This window comes from Phragmites australis, chromosome 9 (genome assembly GCF_958298935.1).
Source record: "Phragmites australis chromosome 9, lpPhrAust1.1, whole genome shotgun sequence".
Lineage (NCBI taxonomy): Eukaryota > Viridiplantae > Streptophyta > Magnoliopsida > Poales > Poaceae > Phragmites > Phragmites australis.
In genome coordinates this window covers 30,793,114-30,816,083 of record NC_084929.1, presented here as the reverse complement: position 1 = coordinate 30,816,083, position 22,970 = coordinate 30,793,114, and the positions used below count along the sequence as shown (strand labels likewise).

Genomic DNA, 22,970 nt, shown 5'->3' with positions numbered 1-22,970 from the left:
TCGTTGTTGTAATCTCATATCCATTCTTATGAGATTACACAATATTTTTTTAAGAATGATTAGAAGTCCTTCAGATCTTCCAAAGGGTCACCCATAATGCCCCCAATAGAAATTCCTCTACATTGCCAATTAGCTGGCATGAGTACTTTTTTCGAGCTAAATTATTCAAGAGTTGAGATAATATTTGGATTGTGCCCATGTTCGAAGTGTGTATTCCTTCAAAACAAAATAAACCGTACATTCACGCGTTAACTTCTCATCAAGTTGCAAATATTTTGTTTGATGGGAATATTCCGTTGATAATACTGGTTGATATGTATGGACTAAGAGAGGTTTTATAAATACGAAATGGACAACTAATGTACGATCTTATGCTTACAATGTAGCTTAGTTTCGATAGTTCAACGACGAAGTTTCCTTTAGCAACAAAGAGTAGAGTTGTGTTGCTACCATCTTCTCTCTTCTGTAATATGTTCTTTCTGCAAATCTATGAGCTTCTAGAAAAACTGCGTACCAGCTGGGCTGGTTTTGTTAGCCTAATTGCATCATCTTGCAGATTTTGTAGGGTAACCCACCCCGAGAAAGGGCTCCTTCCAAAGGTTTCTTCTCAGGGCTGAAGTGGTGAATTCCAGAAGTACTGACCTAAAAGACACACCATCGTTCATTTGTTCTATCCAATTTCCTTGCTCATCCTAGAGTGTGGGATGTTACTTGGTAAGGCAGTGAGGAATTTTACAAGCACCTTTTTTGGCAGATTAAGTTGGTTTTACTCTCATAACGCTGGGAGAGATCACAGGAACCTTTTCTGGGGTTCAATTTGTTGAGTGTGTCCATCAATGCTGTTAAAAAATGGCCACTTGCAGTGAAATCTGTAGTGGATCATATCTATTGACCAACATAATTACATAATGCAGGCTCATGTACAGATCAGTCAACGAGAAAAATATTCCTGACAAGTAATGAACACCCTCTATCTCTGAAGGTTTGATTTGTTCTTATCCATTCAGCTCTTCAGATCGAAACATGATCCGATCGAAGTGCAACTGTGCAAGGCAAATCAGATCAGTAATACTTGATCAAAAGCTTAAAGTCAACCCCTTTGTTAACTAGAGAAGCAATCCCTCTTTTGTTTATACTGAATTTTTATTACATCAATTTACATTTTTTCCCTTTCAGCATAATACTCACTACTATAATAATATATATAATTCTTTCCTTTCAGCTTAATCATATATGTTTATTGAAGAGCTCATACCGAATGCAAAACAAAAAAAGCCATGTTATGTAATGAGTTGAAAGGCAATCAAATGGAATTGTTCTAGTTCTTTCTGGAAAGCAGCAGCAAACTATGAACAAAGTTCAAAGGATGAAAGACACAATGAGTGAAGCTGTTTCCTTGAACAAAATTTCATGAGAAACATCCTGTGATCTATTGATCTATCCACCGCATCACACCAGTTTACTCCATTCAACGATAGTCAACAATGATAGACACGAAGCACTCCCCCAGACCAGCCTATTCCTTGTCTTTTTACAGGTAATATTCGATCAACTAACGTGCAACATCATCCATTTGATGGCCTTGCAACCTCTCAATGTAAGTGGCGTCTCATCTTTAGCAGGCATACACCCTCCTTGCATGCCACAAAACTAGGAAAAGATTGATGTAGATCATCTGTACTTGCCTAGCTCCATTTTCTTCTTGAGTGCCTTCTGTCCATGGAATATGAACGAGTCGATAATGCCAGAGACAGTGAACACCCCTGAGGATCACAGAGACCACAGTTTAGTCAGTTGCATCCATATTATATGTACTACACATTGAAAATCAGCTAAAACTATTTTATCAAGGGTTCATACAAAATTGCAATAGATGATAAATGTGGACAGCTGATTCCACAAAATTCTTGCCATGTAACAAAAACAGTCAAAGAAATAATAGAGCATTAAGAGAGATTTTCAAGGGTTGGAAGGTTTCATTTAGTGAAAACTGAAGAGGTAACAATCTTTTGATGTCGTAAAAAAATCAGCTAGTTCTTGCATAAAGAGGTATTGCTCATACCTCCCACTATAGCACATAGGTTCGTCAGGTAGTGGAGTAGGGATCTATTTTCTTCTGTGAATATCACCTACAAAACAACAGACAGACAGCTGGAGTTAAGGTTCAATTTTACAGGGGTCACTGACCTGACGAACTGAAACGAGTAGCTTTCAATCTGAGAAGACTACGACAGGACTTAACTTGACCTAATAAAAAATTAATAATTAGTTAATACAATCACAGGTTTGCTTTTATATTATCCATATGTTTATTACATGCATATGCACATTAAATTTTGATGCCAAGAAGTATTACACTCATCCTGATGCACATGCACAGGTATGTTTGGGACTTTTTTTTGGCAAAAAGGACCTTCGGACAATATCCAACTCCTTTTCATTTTTTTATGTACAGACCAGTAATACTAACTTTGTTATCTTTTTTTTTTCCCCAGCCTAAAAGGTTACTTCAACTAGGGCCTGCAACTTCAGATGCATGCAACCATAAAATAGAAAAAAGGGTAAAAGAAAGGTATTCAGCTTTTAGCACGTTCCGAATAGAACGGAATAATCACAGACAGTGCAATTATACCTGCATGTTCAGTAAGAATGCACATAGCCGCACATAAACGAGCATATTGGAACACACAGATTAAAAAGGCGAACATAGAGAAAGCCAAGATAGAATGATAATAAGTAATAATGCTCAATTCCTATAGAAATTGGAATACACATCTTTTCTCCTCTATTATTACCTTTATAGGCGAGAAATCATAGAAGAAAAATACTCCAGGTTGGGGTTTTAGACGAACATTTCCATCTCTAAAGTGCTCCGTCACCGAGAACTGCAATCAAAAGTAACAGCTGATAATTAATGTCGACAAAATAAAAAGGTTGTATATAATCATTCAATTAACTCCACTAACCTGGTTTGAATGAATCTTGTTCCCTCTTATATCAGTGTAAATTGTAGGAACAACCTGGACAGGAAAACCCAGTAAATTTGTTATGCAAGATGGTCAGTAAATTCTTTGACCAAGAGCAGCAGCAATAAGCCATAGAACTGTAACAAACATGGATGGAAAAATAATCACCTTTACGAAATACTGGTATGTCCCATCCGATGCTGGCTGTGTCCACTGAGCACTGTGTTCATGAATTTTTAAGTGTTTGAGGATATAAAAAATAAAATTGCCAGAATAACACATTAAGGATAATAAATGCTTGAAAAAGAATTGAGGCCATTTTATGCTCAATGAGCTAGAGGTATAGACTTACCCATCAAGTGGATTAATAACACCAGGGAATTCTGTCCCAAAGGACAGTTTATTTATTTTGTGGGTAATCTGTTAAAGTTTCAAGCAAAGTTATTAGAAACACTTCAAAAGAATTAGAGTAAATTTTGTAAAACTACAAATACTTTGACAAAATTATCGCCAAACTGCATATTTAAGCAATAGTTTCATAAAACTACAGATTTAGTGCCAATTTTATCGCAAAACTACAGATACTTAATTAAAATTATCATAAAACTACAGATTTAAGCAATAATTTCACAAAATTACAGATTTAGCGCCAATTTTATCACAAAACTTCATATTCTAGAGGAGTTGTTCCCAGCCTCGCTACCATGATGATCGGGCCCCGCTTGCAGTCCCACAGTAGCTACCAGCTCATGAAACGGACCGCCCGAGAGTTCATGTGACTGCAAGCGGGGCACATTCGTCAGGTTAACAGGTATGCGATAGAATCTATAGTTTTACGATAAAATCGACGCTAAATTTGTAGTTTTGTGAAACTATTGCTTAAATCTGTAATTTTGTTATTTGCGATAATTTTGCCAAAATATCTATAGTTTCATAAGCTCCCGGATGGTATGTTTCATGAGCTGGCAGTTGCTGTGAACTGCAAGCGGAGCCCGATCGTCATGGTAATGGGATTAAAAATAGCTCCTCTAGAATTTATAGTTTTACGATAAAATTGGTGCTCAATCTATAGTTTTGTGAAATTGTCGCTTAAATCTGTAATTTTGCGATAATTTTGTCAAAGATCTGTAGTTTTGAGATTATCACTAAATCTGTAGTTTTGTGAAACTATTACTTAAATCTGTAATTTTGTGATAATTTTATCAAAGTATCTGTAGTTTTGCGAAATTTACTCAAAGAACTATAAAACCATTTACATGACCTACTTACATTGAAACCACCTTCAATTAACGACAACTCTGGCACATTTATATTCGATTCATAAAATCCTTTGCCTGGGACAAAGTGGAAATTTCCAGCAACTTTACTGACATCTAGAAAGCCATGGACATTGCAGCCTTCACCTTGTTGAGTTTTAACCCTTTCAACAAAATCCTCTCTTGTGCACTGTCGTACCAGTCACAAACACCATTGAATATCAGCAGTCGTAATAGAAAGTGTGCAGGAAAACTTGAAAAAGTTAGAACACAAAAAATATTTCCAATCCAGATTAGGAATCAATGTATCAAGTATTTAGGGTATCTTAGATTTGCAAGCTTCTAGAAGATTAGCATTGTGCAATTCATTTTATCTGATTCATATCATGTTAGCCACCAAAAGGTCCAGTAAACCTCATAGAAATGCCCATCAAACAGTACAGCGTCCTCAAGTTTAATCCTTGAGAAAAACAAGTCCTGTATATATTCCAGTTGACAGTAGGAGATACGAAATTACACCCTTCTTCCCATACACAAATGAGGCCCAAGTGCCCAACATGCCGTGTGGTATAGAAGACTCATGTACAACAGTGCAGCCATTGCAAAGTAACAACCCTGGCTTCCTGTGGAAAGTAACAACCTAAAATAGGATAGACAACACACATGGCTACTGCACGGAAAGATCAGGAGCATATGCACATGAGGCAGCATATTGCATGAAGTGCCACTAGGGCTGCAAAGGGGTCAAGTTCGGGCGAGCCAGAATCAGCTCAGCTCTGCTTCATATAAAAACTGAGCGACCTCAATTTGAATCGCATTAAAGACCAAGCTAGGTAGTGGACTCATACTGAACTTGAGCCATTGTAAGGCAAACATAAGCAATGAAAAAGGGCGTTCAAGTATAAATGATGTGCACTACAGTGAAGCCGGTAATTCCTGTTATTCAGGGCAGATGATGGATTGAGGAATAAAAAATATAAGCTAGGGACTTCCAGGAATAGTGATTTCTTAAGCGTGCATGAATTGTGCACCATACAATTGTCAAGGTAAAATTTTCCCAAAGAAAAACTCAATATCAAACAATTTAATGAATTAAGCCAAGGTAAAAACATGCTAAAATAGCTGATATACCTGGTCAATCAGGTCAGGATTCGTAAGGGCCCATCCTTTCTTCTTATATGCCTCCCTAACTTCTTCACAAGAATTACAGCATTGATCATCTGACTGTTGCAAAGTTAAAAGGTGACAGAATGAGTTGGACAAGGAAATAAAAGTTACTATAAAGTAAAATGAAACAAATAATTATAGCAAAGGGTATACATACCTCCTCAGCACCATAACATGTGCCACAATATTGCTCACCTTTGTCAAGTCTTCCTCCATGTTTTTGCAATGGTCTCTCAATCTATAAAAATATTTAGTCAAATAAATGCATAATATGGCAAACTAGAATGAAGCCACCCGATGAGAAAACATGTTCCTTGTACAGTTAGGTAAAAAAAACTTTGGTCAAAACTGGGTTGACCTTATATCTTCAACTGGTTGGGCCTCATTGTGGCTGCAGCACATATCAGAAGGAACATGATGACATATGATCTGATATTACTAGGACAACTTGAAGGTAACATGGTTGGAAAATGCTTCTATGCCAGACTCAAATGTAATCTTAGTAGTGAACTATTAACTATGATCAAATACATACATAAATGACAACCTTAAACTTCCAACTTCCCGATATCATACCACAAAATGGAGGTCTTCTCCATGAGTTTTAAATTCTAACAGCTCCTTAAGGAGCCAAAATTCAGCAGTGAACTAGATAAAAGCACAATATGCACTAGGGACGAAAGAAAATCAACAATTAACAGAAATGATCATCATGATACTATGTTTAGAAAGTCTCATCACTTTGCAAAGATGGTGAAGTTCAGTAATGTGGCAGATGTAGCGATCAACTTTTTTTTACCCAGTCTTCTAATTTTTAAATAAACCACAGATGGCTCCAAATTTCAATATTCTGTTAGTAAAATACAAAGTACAATGTGCCATAGGCCCAGAAAAGTGCATGTGTGTATCAGTTGGTTCTCTGAACTTGAGAACGAAAGGGCAGGAATTCTACTCATTCTTCATCAACCACAATTGACGATTATCATAGAAACATGGGCGTCCAGTACTCATCACCATGACTAAATTGAGACACTCAAGTCCTATAATCTTTAATGAGCTCCCTTCAAAGTGTAACTGCAAGTCTGCAAGAGACATCACTAACCTTTGCTCCACCAATGCCTTCTTTTCTTGCTTCAATAACATTACCATGTGAATCTAATCTTCTCTTCTCAATGTCATGCCTCTACCAGAGAAAAAAACAATGGAACCATAAGATGGCAATTAACAAATGGATTAACAACATATCACAAACTGAGATAACTTAAGGCGTACAATGTCATGATGCTGCTCTCCGCTAATATCCGTAGTATCAACACTGAGAAGAGTGCAAGGAATGCTTGGAAAAGTAATATCAAACTGCAAAATAGAGTCAGCATTACAAATGACATTCATAACTACCTATTGTCAAGCACTACAACACATCATTGAGTCTGCCTTTTTAAACTAGAAACAATAGAAGTGCAACAAATAACCTGCAAATAGTTTAATTGATACAAAAGAAGCACTAACATTTACTCGTAGTCTTTCTCCTCTTGATGTGTCTACCACTAACTTGGTCTCTGTAGCTGAAAAAAAATATGCCCCTGAAAAAACATTATACCCGCACAGAAAAAGTCATTAGTAGGAGCTTTGCTCTGCTTATTAAAGCATAGCATGTAACATCATCAGCATTTCAATGACAACAATGGATGCTAGTAAGAGGAACAACATAAATAGATGAGTGAATATCACAAAACTACACTTCTTTTGGTTTAACTATCACAAAACTACACTTTTCCTCTTCTATTTCACAAAACCACACTTACTTTGCATCACTTTATTACAAAACTACACTTTTCCTCTTCTCTGGAAAGTTACCGATCTGGCGTGAGTTCAATTCCTAAGCGTGAAAAATTGGTGCTGGTTGGGGAAGTAACTTGAAGGTTGTAAGTATGACGCGTAGATCTATCTTGTCAGATTTGTTCACAGTAACAGAAGTGTAGTTTTGTGATAAGTGATGCAAGGTACGTGTGGTTTTGTGAAATAGGAGGGAAAAATATAGTTTTGTGATAGTTAAACCAAAAGAAATGTAGTTTTGTGATAAAGTGATAAAAAGTAAGTGTGATATTGTGAAATATGAGGGGGGAAATGTAGTTTTGTGATAGTTAAACCAAAAGATGATCCTAGACTTTAGCAGTGCTGACAAGATGAGGTGAAGTTTATTCAAAGAGCCAGAAAAAAAAGGTAAAGAAATGCCAAATGCACCATGGATTTCATGACTGGGCACTAAAAGAAAGGACACAGAAAATTGCCCAATACAGAAAACTACAAGGTATACTTCTATCCAAATTGCATCTGTGGGAATGCTGGGCATCAACCTTATCTTGCCTGTTTTGCTTTGGGCTAACACCCGCTAAGGTAAAATGTTATATGTTTTTTTCCTATTTTAGTGCAATTGACATGTTCCCCATTTCTTTGGCCTTTTGGGCCAAATCTACTGCTTTGCTATGACAAATTCAACCTGACCACACAACGGTTACAAACAAGATAAAAAATGTTATGTGGACGTAGATGAGATTGCCTCAACCCTCAAGAACAATGAATTGTGCACCACAAGCGATGGTGACAACTTGGCTACTACCAGCAGCAGGAGCAATATGCATGCTAGTGCCATAAGGGGAATGGCAGGAACTTTAGCCAAAATGTCTAATACAGAAAAATGACATCCCAACAGTCACCTATTGATGTTGCAAACAAAAGCCAAAACAAAAAAAACCTCAGGTACTGGCACATCTGGTTCTCGAAAAAGTAATGTAAGGCCATACTAGTCCAACTATGCTAACTAAAAATAGAACCTTTTCCCCCACCAGACTTCACTAACACACAATTGGTAACTGCAAATAAGAGCTAATCGGTATTACCTAATTTGCACACATGATCTGGAACACAAAGACAAACGTTACCCCAAATTGCAAAAGCTTTCTCGACCGAACCTAGATTTCACCACATAAATCCAGGTGTATAGCAGAAATTTAGAGTCTTGTCCCCCACCAAAGGCGCAACCCCCGAAATTAAACCGAAAGAACCTGAAACCATTTCCGAAAATATTCCAACACCTCAAACCCCACCCCACCCCCCAGACACACACATCATACATTAGAATTCGCGTCAATGGCCAGCAGTAAAATTTATGCACCCAAACTCATCGGATCTTTTACCTACCCGTCCTGCCACCCAATACATAGCCCAAAGGGCACCGTACCGTGAGCGCGCCCAGAAGCTTCAAAATCAAACTTTATTTCTTCTTCTGCAAACCATCACCACGGGCACAGCAACCCTACGTCATTGAGATAAAATCTCGCCCAAAATTCCAAGCAGATAGCAACCATTAACCCCATAAGTCGCATCAAAATTCCACTAATTTTTCGCCAACGCACACCTAAATTCCAAACCAGAGCCACCGCGGGTCCACGAAGTAGCAAAAAAAAAAAAAAAAAATCGAACAGCCACGGTTCCCCGGACACTTACTGGTCTCGGAGATGAAGAGGAGCAGCATGATGACGGCGGCGACGAGCGTGACTACGCCGCCAGAGAGCGTCCGCTTGTAGAAGTCCTCGTTCACTTTGGGGTACGCGTCCAGCCGCTTCAGCCTCTGCAGGAACACATCCATCTCCTCCGCCCCCGCCGGAAGGCAGCGCGCGCGCTCGCTCGCAAACCCTAATCCCGCGCCCCCTGATCCGAGCACGGTCGGGCTTTGACCGAGGCGGCGACGCGGCGCGAGGTGGGGTTTGACCGCCGCACTGTGAGATGCCGCGGGGGATGGGCTCGGGTCGGGCTCGATGGACGAGGAGATGATTACGAGGAGGAGGAGGAGCAGACAGAGCGTGGGCGCAGCAATTTCCCGCACGCGTGCCACGCGGCGGGATACGATTGGTTGGCGGCAGCTGGAATGAGTTGGACTCCGCCGACGTGGCAGGGCGGGTTCGTTGGGAGGGTGGTGGGGGGGGGGGGGCGAATCCGGAGAAACCAAACTCCTGCTTCTCCACGGGGTTGATGAGTTTCTTTTTGGCGGAAACTCTTTTTTCTTTTTACGTGAGGCTAAATTTTGGCTGTAGAAGAAATAAACTCGTGTAACTTTTCTCTTAAATATGAATACTTGTAGTTTAATTTGAATCTATATCTATCTATAATCTTATAAAATTTACAAGTTGTGATAGATTAAAAGATTTTCATTATTTGTCTTACACGATCAAACGGTTCACAATCAAAGTTGATCCCTAACTACTCCACAATTGCCACTCTCAATCGTTTGAAAATTTTCGATTAATTTGAAAACATGTAATTAATAAATACTATCTATATTAAAAAGTATTAATATACTATTATTCCTTTCCATCTGTACGGTGCACCCACAGCCTTTCGTTTTTTAATTATTATTTTTCTCGTGATAATTTTTACCCATCACAATATTAAAGATTGCTAGTTAGGGTAAAAACATGTGCACATGTGTCAGGCCATAGAGAAGTAGAGATGGTTCCATGAAAACTAACCGTGTCTGAACGGACGACTCCACTGACACTTTGACAGGTACAGGCATCAGGAGATTTGACGATGTATGCCATGCAACAACATTTTCCTTGCATCGTTTTCCAAAGATAGTAGCATACCGTACACGTCATTCGCGGCAGATAAAGTGTAGGAAAACAAAGCATCGGCTAACAGAAAGGCATCCGTAGAGGGAGCTCCACAAGTCACGTTCTCTTCAGAATATGCAAAAACCAAACAAGGCGATGAACGAATCATACCAAGCTTAACGAGCAGCGCAAACAACATTGACCCGGCAGATCAATGCATCGCACAGATTGATCCATACCTCGTCACTCTCAGCCAAAGTAAAACGATTTCATCAAACAAAATCATAGATATGCCTTACATAAACATGTGAAGTATAATCTGTATGGCAGATCAACTAATCGTAGCAAATTACATAACTAAAGATAAACAAGAAACAGCCATCGGCCTTGCACAAAAGTCTGAGCCCTATATCTCAACTATAGGCAAAGTCCACTCTTCCTCAATGGGCGCCAGGTGCGGCAGAGATGATGTCCGAGTCGCCTGAAGCATAAAGAGGCAAATTGGTCAGCTAAGGTTAGGAGCAAAAGAACATGAATGGATGCAATTTAATGGCAACGAACCTGGGTCAATGATACTGAGACAGCACACCCGGTAGTACTTGCCGCAGGCAGTGCCAAGATCAACATTGTCTGAATAACCAAAGAACACAAAGCATTAATAGTGCCAAGATCAACATTGTCTGAATAACCAAGATCAACACTAGCAAAAGTCTAATGCCAGCCATCCTCAATTACTTGAGTGGAGGCAGTAATAATGCACAGCTTCGTATGAATACACAAAAGAAAACTTGCAAGAGATTATTCAGAAAGGATGAAGATGAACTTACTTCCATGAAAATGATGCACGCTAACTTTGGCCAGCATAGCGTAGTACTCAATCTCAGACTTCCTAAGCGGAGGGCAGTTGTTCGCGAGGATTATCAGCTTTCCTGAACACAAAAAAATTCGACTATCAAAGCTCAGACTCATATGCACTAGAAAACAAACACCACAGACATTTTCAAAACCGACCAGATGTCAAAGCAGTACCCAAAATTATGGCATAGTTGACACAAGCACATTAAAATACAAAATGGGGTAGGGAAGCAAGCAAATCAGAAGGATTTCAAGTGTCACTTTTCCATGTTATATAGCCTTACCAACAAGATATCATCTTAACCAACTATAGTTAACTACAAGAGCATTTCAAAAACATAATTTTAAATTATGCAGAGATATAGGGACAGTGGTTATACCACTTACCACATGAACCACAGTAGACTACATAAAATATATACAATGGTCACACCTCACTAGACCTATCTTACATATCATTGGTGTTTTACAAACAGAGCTAACCCCAGCATTCAAATAACATCAAACCACTTAAAGGTCTATTAGCATCACAAAATAACCGCAGTAAAAAATAAGTAAACAAATATTTCAACCTCCATCTGCCCTCCAGATACAGAAGAAATCAAGGAGAACTCATGATCAAGAAGCTGGAATTAATCTAGGGCGCTGCATTCATCTCGGAGGCACAGTAAAAGGAAGCCAAAGAGCCAAACTCCAGTCCCGTTTTAAACATGCAGCAATACAAGGACAGTGGTTATGCCACAAAAACAGCAGGAGACTACAGAAAAGTGTAAAATGGTTATACCTGACTAGATCTATCCTACATATCATTGATATTTTGCTAAACGAGCTAACTCCATCACTCAAATAACAAATTGAATCTCTTGAAAGAGCCTATTAATATTAACATTAGAAAATAACCACAACAAAACAGTAAACAAATATTCCAACCTCCATTTGACCTCCAGATGTGGAAGAAAGTAAGGAGAACTCTTAATCAAGAGGTTGGCATTGTTCTAGGGCACTGCATTCATCTCTAAGGCCGTAAGAAGAAGCCAAAGAGCCAAACTTCAGTCCCATAAAACAATCCCAATATTAAACCTCTACATTGAATGTCTAACACCGTTATAAAGCTAAGAACTACCTTCATCCAATCGAAAGCTAATAGGAGTACATGTTAGTTTCAACGAGGCTCACAGAACATAGTCACTGACATATACTGCAGGAACGAAATTAGCAATTGCAAGTTCCCAATCGATCACCTTCACAAGTTGTCAAGATATAACAATCACAGCATCCCAAACGAAAACTAGCACAGATCTATAAGTGAGACTACCAGAAGACAATCACGCATCCACGAGCCCACACTGACATGTGCCATTCGGATCTAAAAAAAAGGGGAGGCAACGTTCAGGGAAGAAATGGGATCGATACCCTTGGAGTTGCGCAGCGTCTTGAGGACGGTCTTGTAGCCGAGCGTGTACTTGCCGCTCTTCATCACCAGCTGCAGCTTGTTGTTGATGCTCTCCGTGCTCTTCTTCTGCAACGATCCGAAACCATCAGGTAACAACAACCTCGGAAGCGCGAGAAACTCAGCTCGAAATGAGAGGAACGTAGTAGCAGGGGATCGATCAGGGTTCGTACCGACTTCTTCGTTGGAGCCATGGGATCGAGCAGCGCGGCGGAGCTTCCTCGGGGCAGCGGCGGCGGCGCGGCGCAAATGAGCGGCTCGTTAGGGTTTAGCGCGAGCGCCCATATATAATGGGCGGCCCCGTAGGACGAAATTACCGGGTTGCCCCTGGCCCTTACCGGGCTTCGTGTAGCCCAAAACTACCAAATGGGCCTCTATGGATGCAATGTGGGTCCAGCCTGTCAGTAGTGGGGGCATATATGCAGTAGCTTGGCCTGGGGAGCTTCCTTTCGCAAAACCCTAACCCGAGCTACTCCGCCGCCGCCGCCGCCGGCCGCGAAGAAGTCGTCGCTGGAGAAGATGGGGAAGGGGAAGGAGAAGGAGAAGAAGGCGCTGGACATCCTCGGGGGGTCCGATGACGACTCCGACGGCGGCGGGGAGGACCTCTCGAAGATTCAGATCAACGAGGCGTACGCGCGCCGCTTCGAGCATAACAAGCGGCGGGAGGCGCTGCAGCGCCACGAGGAGCGCAAGAAGCGGGGCCTGGTCGCCGACTCCGACGACGAGGAGTCTTCCGAAGAGGATGACGACGAGGAGGGCGATGACGCCATCGCCTCGCGCCGGGTCGACCGCCGCGTGTTCGAGGTGATCCGCCGCATCCGCAGCGGCGACCCCCGCATCCTCGACAAGGACGCCATGGTGTACTCGTCTTCGTCGGAGGACGAGGCCGGCGAGGAGGAGGAGTCCAAGCAGGGGAAGGCCAAGAAGGAGAAGCCTTTGTACCTGAAGGACGTGAACGCCCGCCACCTGCTCGAGGAGGGCCCCGAGTTCGGGGCGCAGAACAACCGGAGCAGCAAGTACGACAGGATTGCGTACGACGAGCACCAGAAGAAGGGGCTTGAGGCATTCCTTGAGGCGGAGAAGAAGGTTTTCGGCGATGGTAATGACGACGACGACGAATTGTTCCATCAGAAGCCAAAGGGCGGAGCCGGTGACAACGACGAAGAGGATGACGAGGAGGAGAAGCAGGCGAAGGAGCTGGCGGGTGAGGTTTTCGGCAAGGATGAGGAGCTTGACGAGAACGAGAAGTTCTTGAAGGATTTCTTCCTCAAGAGGCCGTACCTTGAGTCAGGGAAGGAGAATAAGTCTTTTCTGGATGATATCCAGGAGTTGTCGGAGGAAGAGGAGCTCGAAAAGCAGGAACAATACGAAGCTGCTTATAACTTCCGGCACGAGGAGGCTGCAGCATCTGGGGAAGTGGTGCCAGACCGGGTAATGGGACATTCGAGGGTTGTTGAGGGGTCAGTGAGGAAGAAGGAGAGCAGTAGGAAGCAGCAGCGGAAGAGCAAGGAGGAGCGGATAGCTCGTGCCAAGCAGGAGCAAGCGGAGGAGCTGAAGCATCTCAAAAATTTGAAGAAGAAAGAGATTGCAGAGAAGCTTGAGAGGATCCGGATGATTGCGGGGATTGATGGGGATGCTGTTTGTAAGCTCGGGGCTGATGACTTGGAGGAGGATTTTGATCCGGAGGATTATGACAGGAAAATGCAGGAGATGTTTGATGACAGTTACTATGAGGCTGACGATGTTGATCCTGGGTTTGGAAGTGCTGAGGAGGTGGACTTGGACAAACCGGATTTTGACAAGGAAGATGAATTGCTTGGGCTGCCAAAGGGCTGGGCTCTTGACCAATCTAAAGAAGGGTCTAGCGCCACTGATGAGAAAGCTACAAAAGGGAAGATCTCTCTCAAGGACAAGGTGGAGCTTGAGAAGGAGATGGAAGAGTACTACAAATTAGACTATGAGGACACTATTGGAGATCTGAAGACTCGGTTCAAGTATAAGCAGGTTCAGCCCAACGGTTTTGGTCTGAGTACCCAAGAGATATTGGCATCAGATGACAGGGATCTCAACCAGTATGTTTCCATGAAGAAGCTAGCACCTTATAGGGAGAGTGAATGGAAGGTGACACATCATAAGAAGTTGAGCAAGGATTTGATCCTCGGAGGGCAGAAGAAAGAAGGGAAGAAGGTCAAAACTGGCAAGAAATCCAAGTCTGAGGAAGGCCCTAGTTCTTCAGAACCAGAAAAAGAGAAGCTGACTAATGAACAACAGGAAACAGATGTCAAAACAAAGTCCACCAGAAGTGAACGAAGGAAGCGTCGGAAGGAGGATCTGAAGATGTCCACTGAAAGACAAGCGGCGTACGGGAAGATAAATCCAAAGCGTCACAAGAGCCATTGAACTTCGGAGATTCAACATAGTTATATCTAGGGAATTTGCTTTTCTTTCTATGCATTTATATCTTAATGCATTGGGGAAAATCTTTGTTTGGGAGGGTAAAGATCTTAGTTAAGTGGAGTCATTTCTTCTGTTTTGGGAGTTGCAAGCTGGTGTTGTCCTAGTAGAAATATCTGTTTCTCTGAGTTTTACAGACATTATTGTTCACTTCCTTTCGTGAAACATATAATTTGATCGTCCTGAAGTTCGCTGATATTATATTTGTTTCTGGTTTCTTTCGTGAGTTATGAAATTATCCGGGATTCCTGGTGGGGAATTGACCGATGAACTCCTTTATTAATATGCCTTGGTGCTACAAAGTAATTGCCTCATAGCAATATAATAATGCCTCATAGCAAGCAGAGATGCCGTGATGATTTGTGGCGTAAACAAAGATTGAATCTGAAATAATGATATACATGATAAGTTAGAAGTAGTGTCTTCAATATTGGTTAGTATATACAACGGAGGTTTTTAGAATAAATTGTGGATAACGGGATATTAAGACATGTTGAAAATGTGAAAAGAAATAGTGATCTACTAAAACTTAACATAGGAGAGAGATTTGAAGGAATAGAATATTCTCAAAAAATTATCTACATACAGAAGCATGTAGAAGATAGTAATTTACGTGCTAGAATCGTAATTTATGCATCAGTCTACTTATATTATTATTACTTTTACTCTTTTACTAATACTAATATATTTATACTAATATATTTATTATTATTGTTTTCTTATCATCTTTTTAGTTACATCTTATGAATTTTATCTCTAACTTACCTCAATTATTTGGGACAAAAGTTTTGTTGTTGTTGTTGGTAAAATGCTAATGGCATTTTCCTTTAGCAATTCAAGTTCATCTGATGCTTGCAAACTTGGTATGCTTGACATGTACATCTCACTCTGAATCTGCCGTGTCAAATGCAATATCCTCCTGATAGAAGCCACCAGCATTTGTTGCAACATACCGCGGTAGTATATCACTGCACTGATCATCGGTCGATGCAGTCTAGAAATTTAGATCCCTTGCTTGCTGGTGCTCTCCTCTGCAACTGAAAGAGAAGCTTATGCACAACATATAATATGTGAATAACTTCCCATATCAGGTCTTCTGTCACTTTCAGCCTTACAGCTCTAGCATTCCCGGGCCGAAGGAAGCTCCATGAACGGCGAGAAGACCAAGGTGAGCGACAGCAGCGATGAGCCGCCTCCGCCACCAGTTCTGGAGTTCGGCACACCTCACCCGCCGGTGAGCATCTCGAACAAAGCCTTCAACCCGGCATGAGTTATGTTATTGCTTGCAATTGCAAGGGACAGAGTCATATAGGTCTCACGCGGGTCAAAATGACTCATTTGTGCAACAACTTTTGCAACTGTTCTTGGTTCCCAGTAAGAACAAAAAATTACCATTTTTTTTCCAAAAAAAAAACTCATTTATACATGGACTGGCTTACAGCTTTGCTCTGGGCTCTTATGCACGGTTAGAACCCTTCATATTCTTCATGATGTCAGGTACATTGGAATTTGGCTAACCTTTGTACAATGATGTAAGACAAACCACTAAACCAGTAAAACTAAAACTAATTTAATCATCACCGAGTGAAGACCAATTCAAAGCAGCCCTTAAGCAGTAGCAACCGGGTCAACAAGAACCATTTTGGCCTGGCGTCCACTCCCAATCACCCATTTCTCTATTCTTGTCATCTTGTCATCTGCACAAGAACAAGTCCTTGATGGGTTTATTCCCTTGTGTTGGTTGTTGCACATGTCCCTTTCTTCTATCGTCACAATCTTCAACACCCCACATTACTCTATTTATATGCTCCCTCCTCTCAGTTTGCTCCTATGATGCTCAGAGAGAAGCTGCTTGTATGGTACGTCCCTTTCCATTACCAACTGCTGCTCTCATTTGCCCCCTGCTACTTCCCTTCCTTTTCTTCCCATTTGCTCTTCCTCTAGCATTTGCCGTTCTGGTTTCTTCGTGTACTGAGCACGCCGATTTGTTACCATCTTTTTTCTAGTTTCCAGTACTTGTGGCCTCCAATCAGCCTCTGATACTAGTATATAGTACCTACAATAAACTTGTTGGGCAATGTCCAAGACTGAGAGCAGAAAGCTGTCTGATGATTATGAGGTTGTGGATGTCCTTGGCAGAGGTGGGTTCTCAATTGTGAGGAGGGGAGTGAGCAAGTCCGAAGGGAAGACCCAGGTTGCCATAAAGACCCTGCAAAGGCTTGGCCCGGCGATGATGGGCACACAGCAAGCGTCAAAGGGTGGCCTCCCAATGTGGAAGCAGGTATCCATCTCCGACGCACTGCTCACCAACGAGATTCTCGTCATGAGGAGGATAGTTGAGAACGTCGCGCCACATCCCAACGTCATCGGCCTGCATGATGTGTATGAGGATGCACATGGTGTGCACCTGATCCTTGAGCTGTGCTCCGGTGGTGAATTGTTCGACAGGATAGTGGGGCGTGACAGGTACTCAGAGTTCGATGCGGCTGCTGTCGTTCGTCAGATTGCTAGGGGGTTGGAGGCACTTCATAAGGCAAACATCATACACAGAGACTTGAAGCCAGAGAATTGCCTGTTCTCTGACAAAAATGAGGATTCCACATTGAAGATCATGGATTTTGGTTTGAGTTCTGTTGAAGATTTCAGTGACCCGATTGTGGCGCTGTTCGGGTCGATAGATTATGTTTCGCCAGAAGCTCTCTCGAGGCAAGAGGTTTCAGCTGCAAGTGATATGTGGTCTGTTGGGGTAATTCTGTTTATTCTTTTATCTGGGTATGTTTGATCAACCTTCCTTGTGGTTCTCTTGGTTTGATTTCTTGTTCATAGTTTGAAGGATTTTACTTCGTGTATTTTTCAGATGCCCACCATTTCACGCTGCAACTAATCGAGAAAAGCAGCAAAGGATCCTGCAAGTAAGTCTTCATCTAGCCAACCTCTGGACATTTTGTTATTCCATTTGAGTTCAAAGTTGTTTGGAATTATCTTGTGATTCATATTTCTATGAGTTCACCTTTTGAGCATTTCTACAACCTGTTCTGACAATACAGAACACGTTGGCTCTACTATAGTGGATATGGGAGTTACAATTTCTTTAAAAGTCTCTTTGTATTTGCTAACAAAACCAGAATCATCATTCACTGCTGGTCTCAATATGCTCTTCCTGTCTTCCGATCTAAATTATATTTAACAAAATGAGATTACCTATGAGGAACTTGGTAATTTGGGCAGGACTGTCAACCTTTTGTCAGCTGATTTTGCGTAGCATGGAAACAGGCATGTCAATCGATGTTGAACTGTCTTCTTCTGGTGGTTGTTAGCGCTTGAATTTTGATTTTTTTATCGAAAAAACTTGAATTTTGATTTGTCCTATCCTTTGTCCCGTTTCAATGGCCCAAGTTCCCTTGAGATGTCAAAGAAGTACCTAAATATACCTTCCTTTTGGAATGGGTGTAAAAATGTTCTCCCCAATACAAGCCTCACAACGCTCCAATCCAATTGCTCAGAAAAATACCGAAAGGTAAGTATGGACGTGGGGTCAGATGAAGACTGAGTCAAAAGCCTCTCAAAAGGACCCTTTATTTTTGAAGAACTGAGGGTTTGGAAACCAATAGAATGTCTTTAAATAACATGGTGGTGTACTTTTGATTGCTTACTTGCCTCAACAAAGAAGGCGTCACTTGTTTGAAATTGCTTGCATTTAATCGGGAAGTCTAGCTCTAATGTTGTGTGCTTATCATTGTCCTTTCAGGGGGAATTCAGTTTTCAGGACCATACATGGAAAAGAATATCTTCACCAGCCAAAGAATTGATTTCCAGTCTTCTTTCTGTCGAACCTTACAAGAGGCCAAGAGCGAGTGATGTCTGTCTCATGCTCCTTTATTTTTCCATCTTGGCCATTTTAACTAGATATAACTGTACTTAACTTGGGGACCATATATTATTATTAACCAGCTTCTGAGGCATCCTTGGGTAATAGGAGACTGCGCAAAGCAAGATCTCATGGATGCAGAGGTCGTATCAAAATTGCAAAGGTTCAATGCTAGACGGAAATTGCGGGCAGCAGCAATAGCCAGTGTCCTTAGCAGCAAGGTGGCATTGAGGACAAAAAGGCTGAGGAACCTTTTAGGAACCCATGACCTTACCTCAGAGGAGCTAGATAATCTGCGGGTTCATTTTGCACGAATGTGAGTATAAGGAATCTGACCAATTCTTTTGTTTATTACTTGAATTTTGATTCTAGCATTTCTCATTTAGCAACAAGGTTAAGTTGAAGACAGATATGCCTCATATCCATGTATCCTCCTGAATCAATTTTTAAGCATCAAACGAGTCTCTACTTTGCAAGACAAGTGCATGCCAATTATTCACAAATGCAGAATGAGAGAATCATGGTGCTTACATCGTCATGTCATACAAGCAAGATATGCTCATTTCATAAGGCAGACATAAGCTGAACTATGATTAACTTGATAGTGTATTCCTACTGAAAGGATGTTTAAGCATTTTGGAGTAGCATTTTTCTTTTTTTCAATAGTTCCAATCCTTGGTAAAAGCTGCATAGTCCGGAATCTTTACATAGGCACCTGGTATAATATACTAAAGAACTGCTCCTGGTGCAGATGTGCAGATGGGGAGAATGCTACACTGGCAGAGTTTGAGCAGGTGCTAAAAGCGATGAAAATGGACTCGCTGATTCCTCTAGCCCCGCGTGTATTTGATTTGTTTGACAACAACCGTGACGGCACTGTTGACATGAGGGAGATACTTTGTGGGCTCTCCAGCCTCAGGAACTCACGAGGGGATGATGCTCTTCGACTCTGCTTCCAGGTACATTTGAATCGCAGTCTTAAAGGAAATCTTGTGATGCTGTAGAATGTAGTAGATTGCTGAACCGAACAGATGGCATATCAATTTAAGTATTTTCTATTTCATAATAAGTGGCCTTTCAATGTCTGATCATGAACACACGAAACGATATTTCAGATGTACGACGCCGATCGGTCGGGTTGCATCAGCAAGGAAGAGCTGGCGTCAATGCTACGAGTAAGGACTCAGAAAAAAACCCAGCCCAATCTTTCCCATCATATGACTGACATCCTCTGCTTGAAAGTTGCAAGACGTTTCTTCGACTTTCAGTTAGGAACGCTGACGAACGAAGTTGAGCTGTAACTGTTGTTGTTTTGCTGTTGTGATCCCAGGCGTTGCCCGAGGAATGCCTCCCCGGCGACATCACGGAGCCGGGGAAGCTGGACGAGATATTCGACCAGATGGACGCCAACAGCGACGGCAAGGTCACCTTCGACGAGTTCAAGGTCGCCATGCAGAAGGACAGCTCCCTCCAGGACGTCGTCCTCTCTTCCCTGCGTCCGGTGCAGTAGACCAAGATTCGTTTTTTCCCCCCTTCCTATCAGAGCACTCATGCAGCAACGCAACGATAGCCTCCTGTCTGATTTTTTTTCTCTCCCGGCCGGCTGCTTAAAAGCGCAGCGCAGACAGCCGTAGATGCCGCGCTTTTGACTGTACTTTTGTTTCTCAAGTTTGCGTCATTCCTGCCATGTATAACAGTCCAAATAATATGGTGGTGAATCCTGAATCGGTCTACGAATTGGTTGGTGAATCCTGAATCGGTTCTGGAATCTGGAGTGCATCATTCAGAATCGCTGAGCTTTTCCCGCCCCTGCCGTCCTTGCCGTGCCGCGGATGGTCACATGGCGCCGGGCCGCTCTTCCACGCGACGATCCCACCGGCCCGCGCGGTGAAACCACCCGCCTCCGCGGTGGTCTGAACCTTGAAGCGAACGGGAGGGAATCGTTGTCGCCATTAGCGCGGCCAAGCAGGCTTTCAGCCTTAGCGCTCACAGCATCCTGCACAAAGGCGAGTCCCCCAGCTCCCGCCATCGCCGTCGATCCCTCCTAATCCCTGGCAATGAAGCCCCAGGCCCTAGACTTTCTCTCCTCGACGAAGGCACCATCAATGTCAACCTTGAGCACTTCTGTATTTTCCTCGGCTCTTTCTCAGTCGGTTTGGCCGACAGATTAGCAGTCTCAGAGGTCAAAGAGTTCACTCTATAGGTAACCTTGTCACAGGATTTCAATTGCTCTCCTGCATTCACTTTGCTGCGAGTATCCCACCATGTCCACAGAAGAATGATCTGATTTTGAGCCTGATACCCTCTTCCAAGGAAAGCACGTGTTGCACCACCCCCTTAGCTGAGTTCAATTCAAGTAAATTTAGTCGGGCTTGTTCCAAATTCAAATCCCAGGGCTTGCCAGCACTTCCTCGCAAACTTGCACTTGATGAAACAATGGCTACCATCTTCATCTAACCTCAAGCAAACTGGGCATCTTGTGTCAAGCTCCATCCCTCTTCTCTGAATGTTCGGGAGTAACGGTAAATCATCCACAAACAGTAATGGGTTTTTGGCAGGGATTTTTGGGGGCATTTCTATCCAGAAATAGAAGAATACCTATCAAACGAGTAGTTTGGTTTCTGATTCTTACAAAAAAATCCAGAGAATCACTCAAAAATACTCACTAGAATCACATCTCCCTCTCACGTACAATCTTCAAAAATCTGAATCTACTGAACTAGACAAACGATTACACAGATCGATTTGATTCACCCTAGAAATATTTATAGGGAGAAACTAAATCGGAAACGCCTCCAGAACCATGCCTAATCGGGCCTAAATGGTCGACACTAGATGGATCTAGATAAATCTCAACACCCTTGGACTCTCCTATGGCAGTGTCAGAGATGGGGCCTGATGAGTGAGCTGGAATCTTGTTGTGAGGAGAGTCTAGCATGTAGAGCCCTGAGGGCGCGTGCATGGCCTAGGGGTTATAACTATTCACGATATCAAAAGGTAATAGAAAGTTTTCCCCTCCCATTTTCTTCTTCCTCAAGTCTTCCCTCTGCTTTCCGTGGCGAAGCTTTCCAGTGTTGTGTGCGCACTCACGTCATGTGACCTTCACTGTTGGCCACAGGCTTTGACAGTTGGTATCGGATTCGGTGATTCTCGGCGTACGCGTCGTCCCATTTGATCGTCTGTCGGTGAATCAGGAACCAGGGGTCCCCGAATCCCGAGGCCAGGCCAACATTCTGCCATATGGCGCCTTCCCGCGGGGTTCATCTCCGCGAGGTACGAAAAAACTAAGTCCTGAGAGAGGGCGCTCTGGACCATGAACAGTGGTCCCCGATTACCCGTGTTCCCCGATGATCTACGAAGACCAAGTGACCGGGAAGAGAGTGCTCGGGGTCATGAACAGTGACCCCCGAGCACCCAAGTCCCCCGACGACCAGAGAAGACGAGTACTGGGAAGGGTGTGCTCAGGGCTGCGAACAGTGGCCCCCGAGCACCCGAGTACCCCGAGGACCCAAGGAAGGTAGTTCCAGGAGAGAGTGCTCGGGGCTGTGAACAGCGGCCCCCGAGCACCCGGTTCCCTGAGGATCCGAACAGTCAATTCCGGGAGAGATTGCTCGGGGCCGTGAACAGTGGCCCCCGAGCACTCGGTTCCCCGAGGACCAAGAGAGGGCGTTTCCGAGAGAGAGCGCTCGAGCAGGTAGTGTTTGTGCTGCAAGCAATAGAGGCGGCATAGAAGAAAGCAGATGATCGTTGGGAGCTTGTGTTGGAGAGTTTGGATTTGCTGGTGATGCGGCTTGGCCATTTGGATGTGGCGCAACAGCAGATCCAAAACCAATTGGATATGGCAACCAAGGCGGTGGAGCAGTCTACACATGAGCACTAGTTGCTGGCCAAACAAGTTGAAGCTAATGGACATGAGGTGGCCAAATTGTTGTTGTCGTAGCCGCTCTCATCGATGGAGGACATTGGGGCCAGTTCTCCTTGTCTTGATGGATGGCTGCGGGAACCTCTTCTTCCTTTCCTGGGTCCTTGTCCACCATTTACCATGTGCCCAGTGTTGCATCTGGAGTCACCCTTCACCTGTTTGATAGGAGGATCAACTCGAGGTATCAGTGACCCTGTTGTTTTTCCTGTAATGCTCTTTCCAAGTTGTCATTTCCCCAGTTTTATGGTGCCAATCCGAAGATTGGGAGGGATAAATGTGCGAATTATTTCAACATCTTTAATGTTCATGAGTCCTTGTGGACACAAATTGCATCGTTGCATATGGAGGGCAACACAGCTCGTTGGTTGCAAGTATATAAGATGACTCATGGCTTAGGATCCTGGAATCAATTCATTCAA

The 22,970-nt window shown here is 42.8% G+C and overlaps 3 protein-coding genes across 4 annotated transcripts; 1 reads left to right on the top strand and 2 right to left on the bottom strand.

Moving 5' to 3' along the window:
* Nucleotides 1-1,259: 1,259 nt before the first annotated feature.
* Nucleotides 1,260-9,229, bottom strand: LOC133929113 (uncharacterized). Of its 2 annotated transcripts, XM_062375729.1 has the most exons (13): nucleotides 8,897-9,228; nucleotides 6,899-6,972; nucleotides 6,662-6,745; nucleotides 6,492-6,572; nucleotides 5,547-5,627; nucleotides 5,354-5,446; nucleotides 4,236-4,412; nucleotides 3,319-3,386; nucleotides 3,135-3,186; nucleotides 2,967-3,020; nucleotides 2,796-2,885; nucleotides 2,063-2,129; nucleotides 1,260-1,763 (listed from the first exon to the last, which is right to left on the bottom strand). In XM_062375729.1, exons 1-13 carry the CDS (start codon nucleotides 9,036-9,038, stop codon nucleotides 1,672-1,674), a joined length of 1,155 nt encoding a protein of 384 aa, XP_062231713.1. In that variant the 5' UTR covers nucleotides 9,039-9,228; the 3' UTR covers nucleotides 1,260-1,671. The 2 variants fall into 2 exon arrangements, with proteins under 2 accessions (XP_062231713.1, XP_062231714.1); XM_062375730.1 differs by lacking the exon at nucleotides 4,236-4,412 and having other exon boundaries at nucleotides 8,897-9,229.
* Nucleotides 9,230-10,251: 1,022 nt separating this feature from the next.
* LOC133929111 (large ribosomal subunit protein eL30-like) lies at nucleotides 10,252-12,627 on the bottom strand. The gene is made up of 5 exons (XM_062375727.1): nucleotides 12,481-12,627; nucleotides 12,271-12,376; nucleotides 10,830-10,931; nucleotides 10,564-10,632; nucleotides 10,252-10,483 (listed from the first exon to the last, which is right to left on the bottom strand). Exons 1-5 carry the CDS (start codon nucleotides 12,499-12,501, stop codon nucleotides 10,443-10,445), a joined length of 339 nt encoding a protein of 112 aa, XP_062231711.1. The 5' UTR covers nucleotides 12,502-12,627; the 3' UTR covers nucleotides 10,252-10,442.
* Nucleotides 12,628-12,739: 112 nt separating this feature from the next.
* LOC133929112 (calcium-dependent protein kinase 1) lies at nucleotides 12,740-20,359 on the top strand. The gene is made up of 9 exons (XM_062375728.1): nucleotides 12,740-14,428; nucleotides 16,925-16,936; nucleotides 17,007-17,533; nucleotides 17,619-17,673; nucleotides 18,510-18,620; nucleotides 18,713-18,945; nucleotides 19,381-19,588; nucleotides 19,745-19,804; nucleotides 19,960-20,359. The coding sequence occupies exons 1-9, from the start codon at nucleotides 12,827-12,829 to the stop codon at nucleotides 20,137-20,139; spliced, it is 2,988 nt and encodes a 995-aa protein (XP_062231712.1). The 5' UTR covers nucleotides 12,740-12,826; the 3' UTR covers nucleotides 20,140-20,359.
* Nucleotides 20,360-22,970: the final 2,611 nt, after the last annotated feature.

Coding starts and splice junctions, on each gene's coding strand:
- LOC133929113 (XM_062375729.1), bottom strand. CDS start 9,038: ATGGATGTGTTCCTGCAGAGGCTGAAGCGGCTGGACGCGTACCCCAAA. Junction 6,746..6,898: donor GAGAAAGACTACGAGTAAAT/GTTAGTGCTTCT, acceptor TCTATTTTGCAG/TTTGATATTACTTTTCCAAG. Junction 3,187..3,318: donor GTTATTAATCCACTTGATGG/GTAAGTCTATAC, acceptor TCATGAACACAG/TGCTCAGTGGACACAGCCAG.
- LOC133929111 (XM_062375727.1), bottom strand. CDS start 12,501: ATGGCTCCAACGAAGAAGTCG. Junction 10,932..12,270: donor GACGCTGCGCAACTCCAAGG/GTATCGATCCCA, acceptor TTTTGTGTTCAG/GAAAGCTGATAATCCTCGCG. Junction 10,484..10,563: donor TCTCAGTATCATTGACCCAG/GTTCGTTGCCAT, acceptor TTTATGCTTCAG/GCGACTCGGACATCATCTCT.
- LOC133929112 (XM_062375728.1), top strand. CDS start 12,827: ATGGGGAAGGGGAAGGAGAAGGAGAAGAAGGCGCTGGACATCCTCGGG. Junction 17,674..18,509: donor AGCAGCAAAGGATCCTGCAA/GTAAGTCTTCAT, acceptor TTGTCCTTTCAG/GGGGAATTCAGTTTTCAGGA. Junction 19,805..19,959: donor AGCTGGCGTCAATGCTACGA/GTAAGGACTCAG, acceptor TTGTGATCCCAG/GCGTTGCCCGAGGAATGCCT.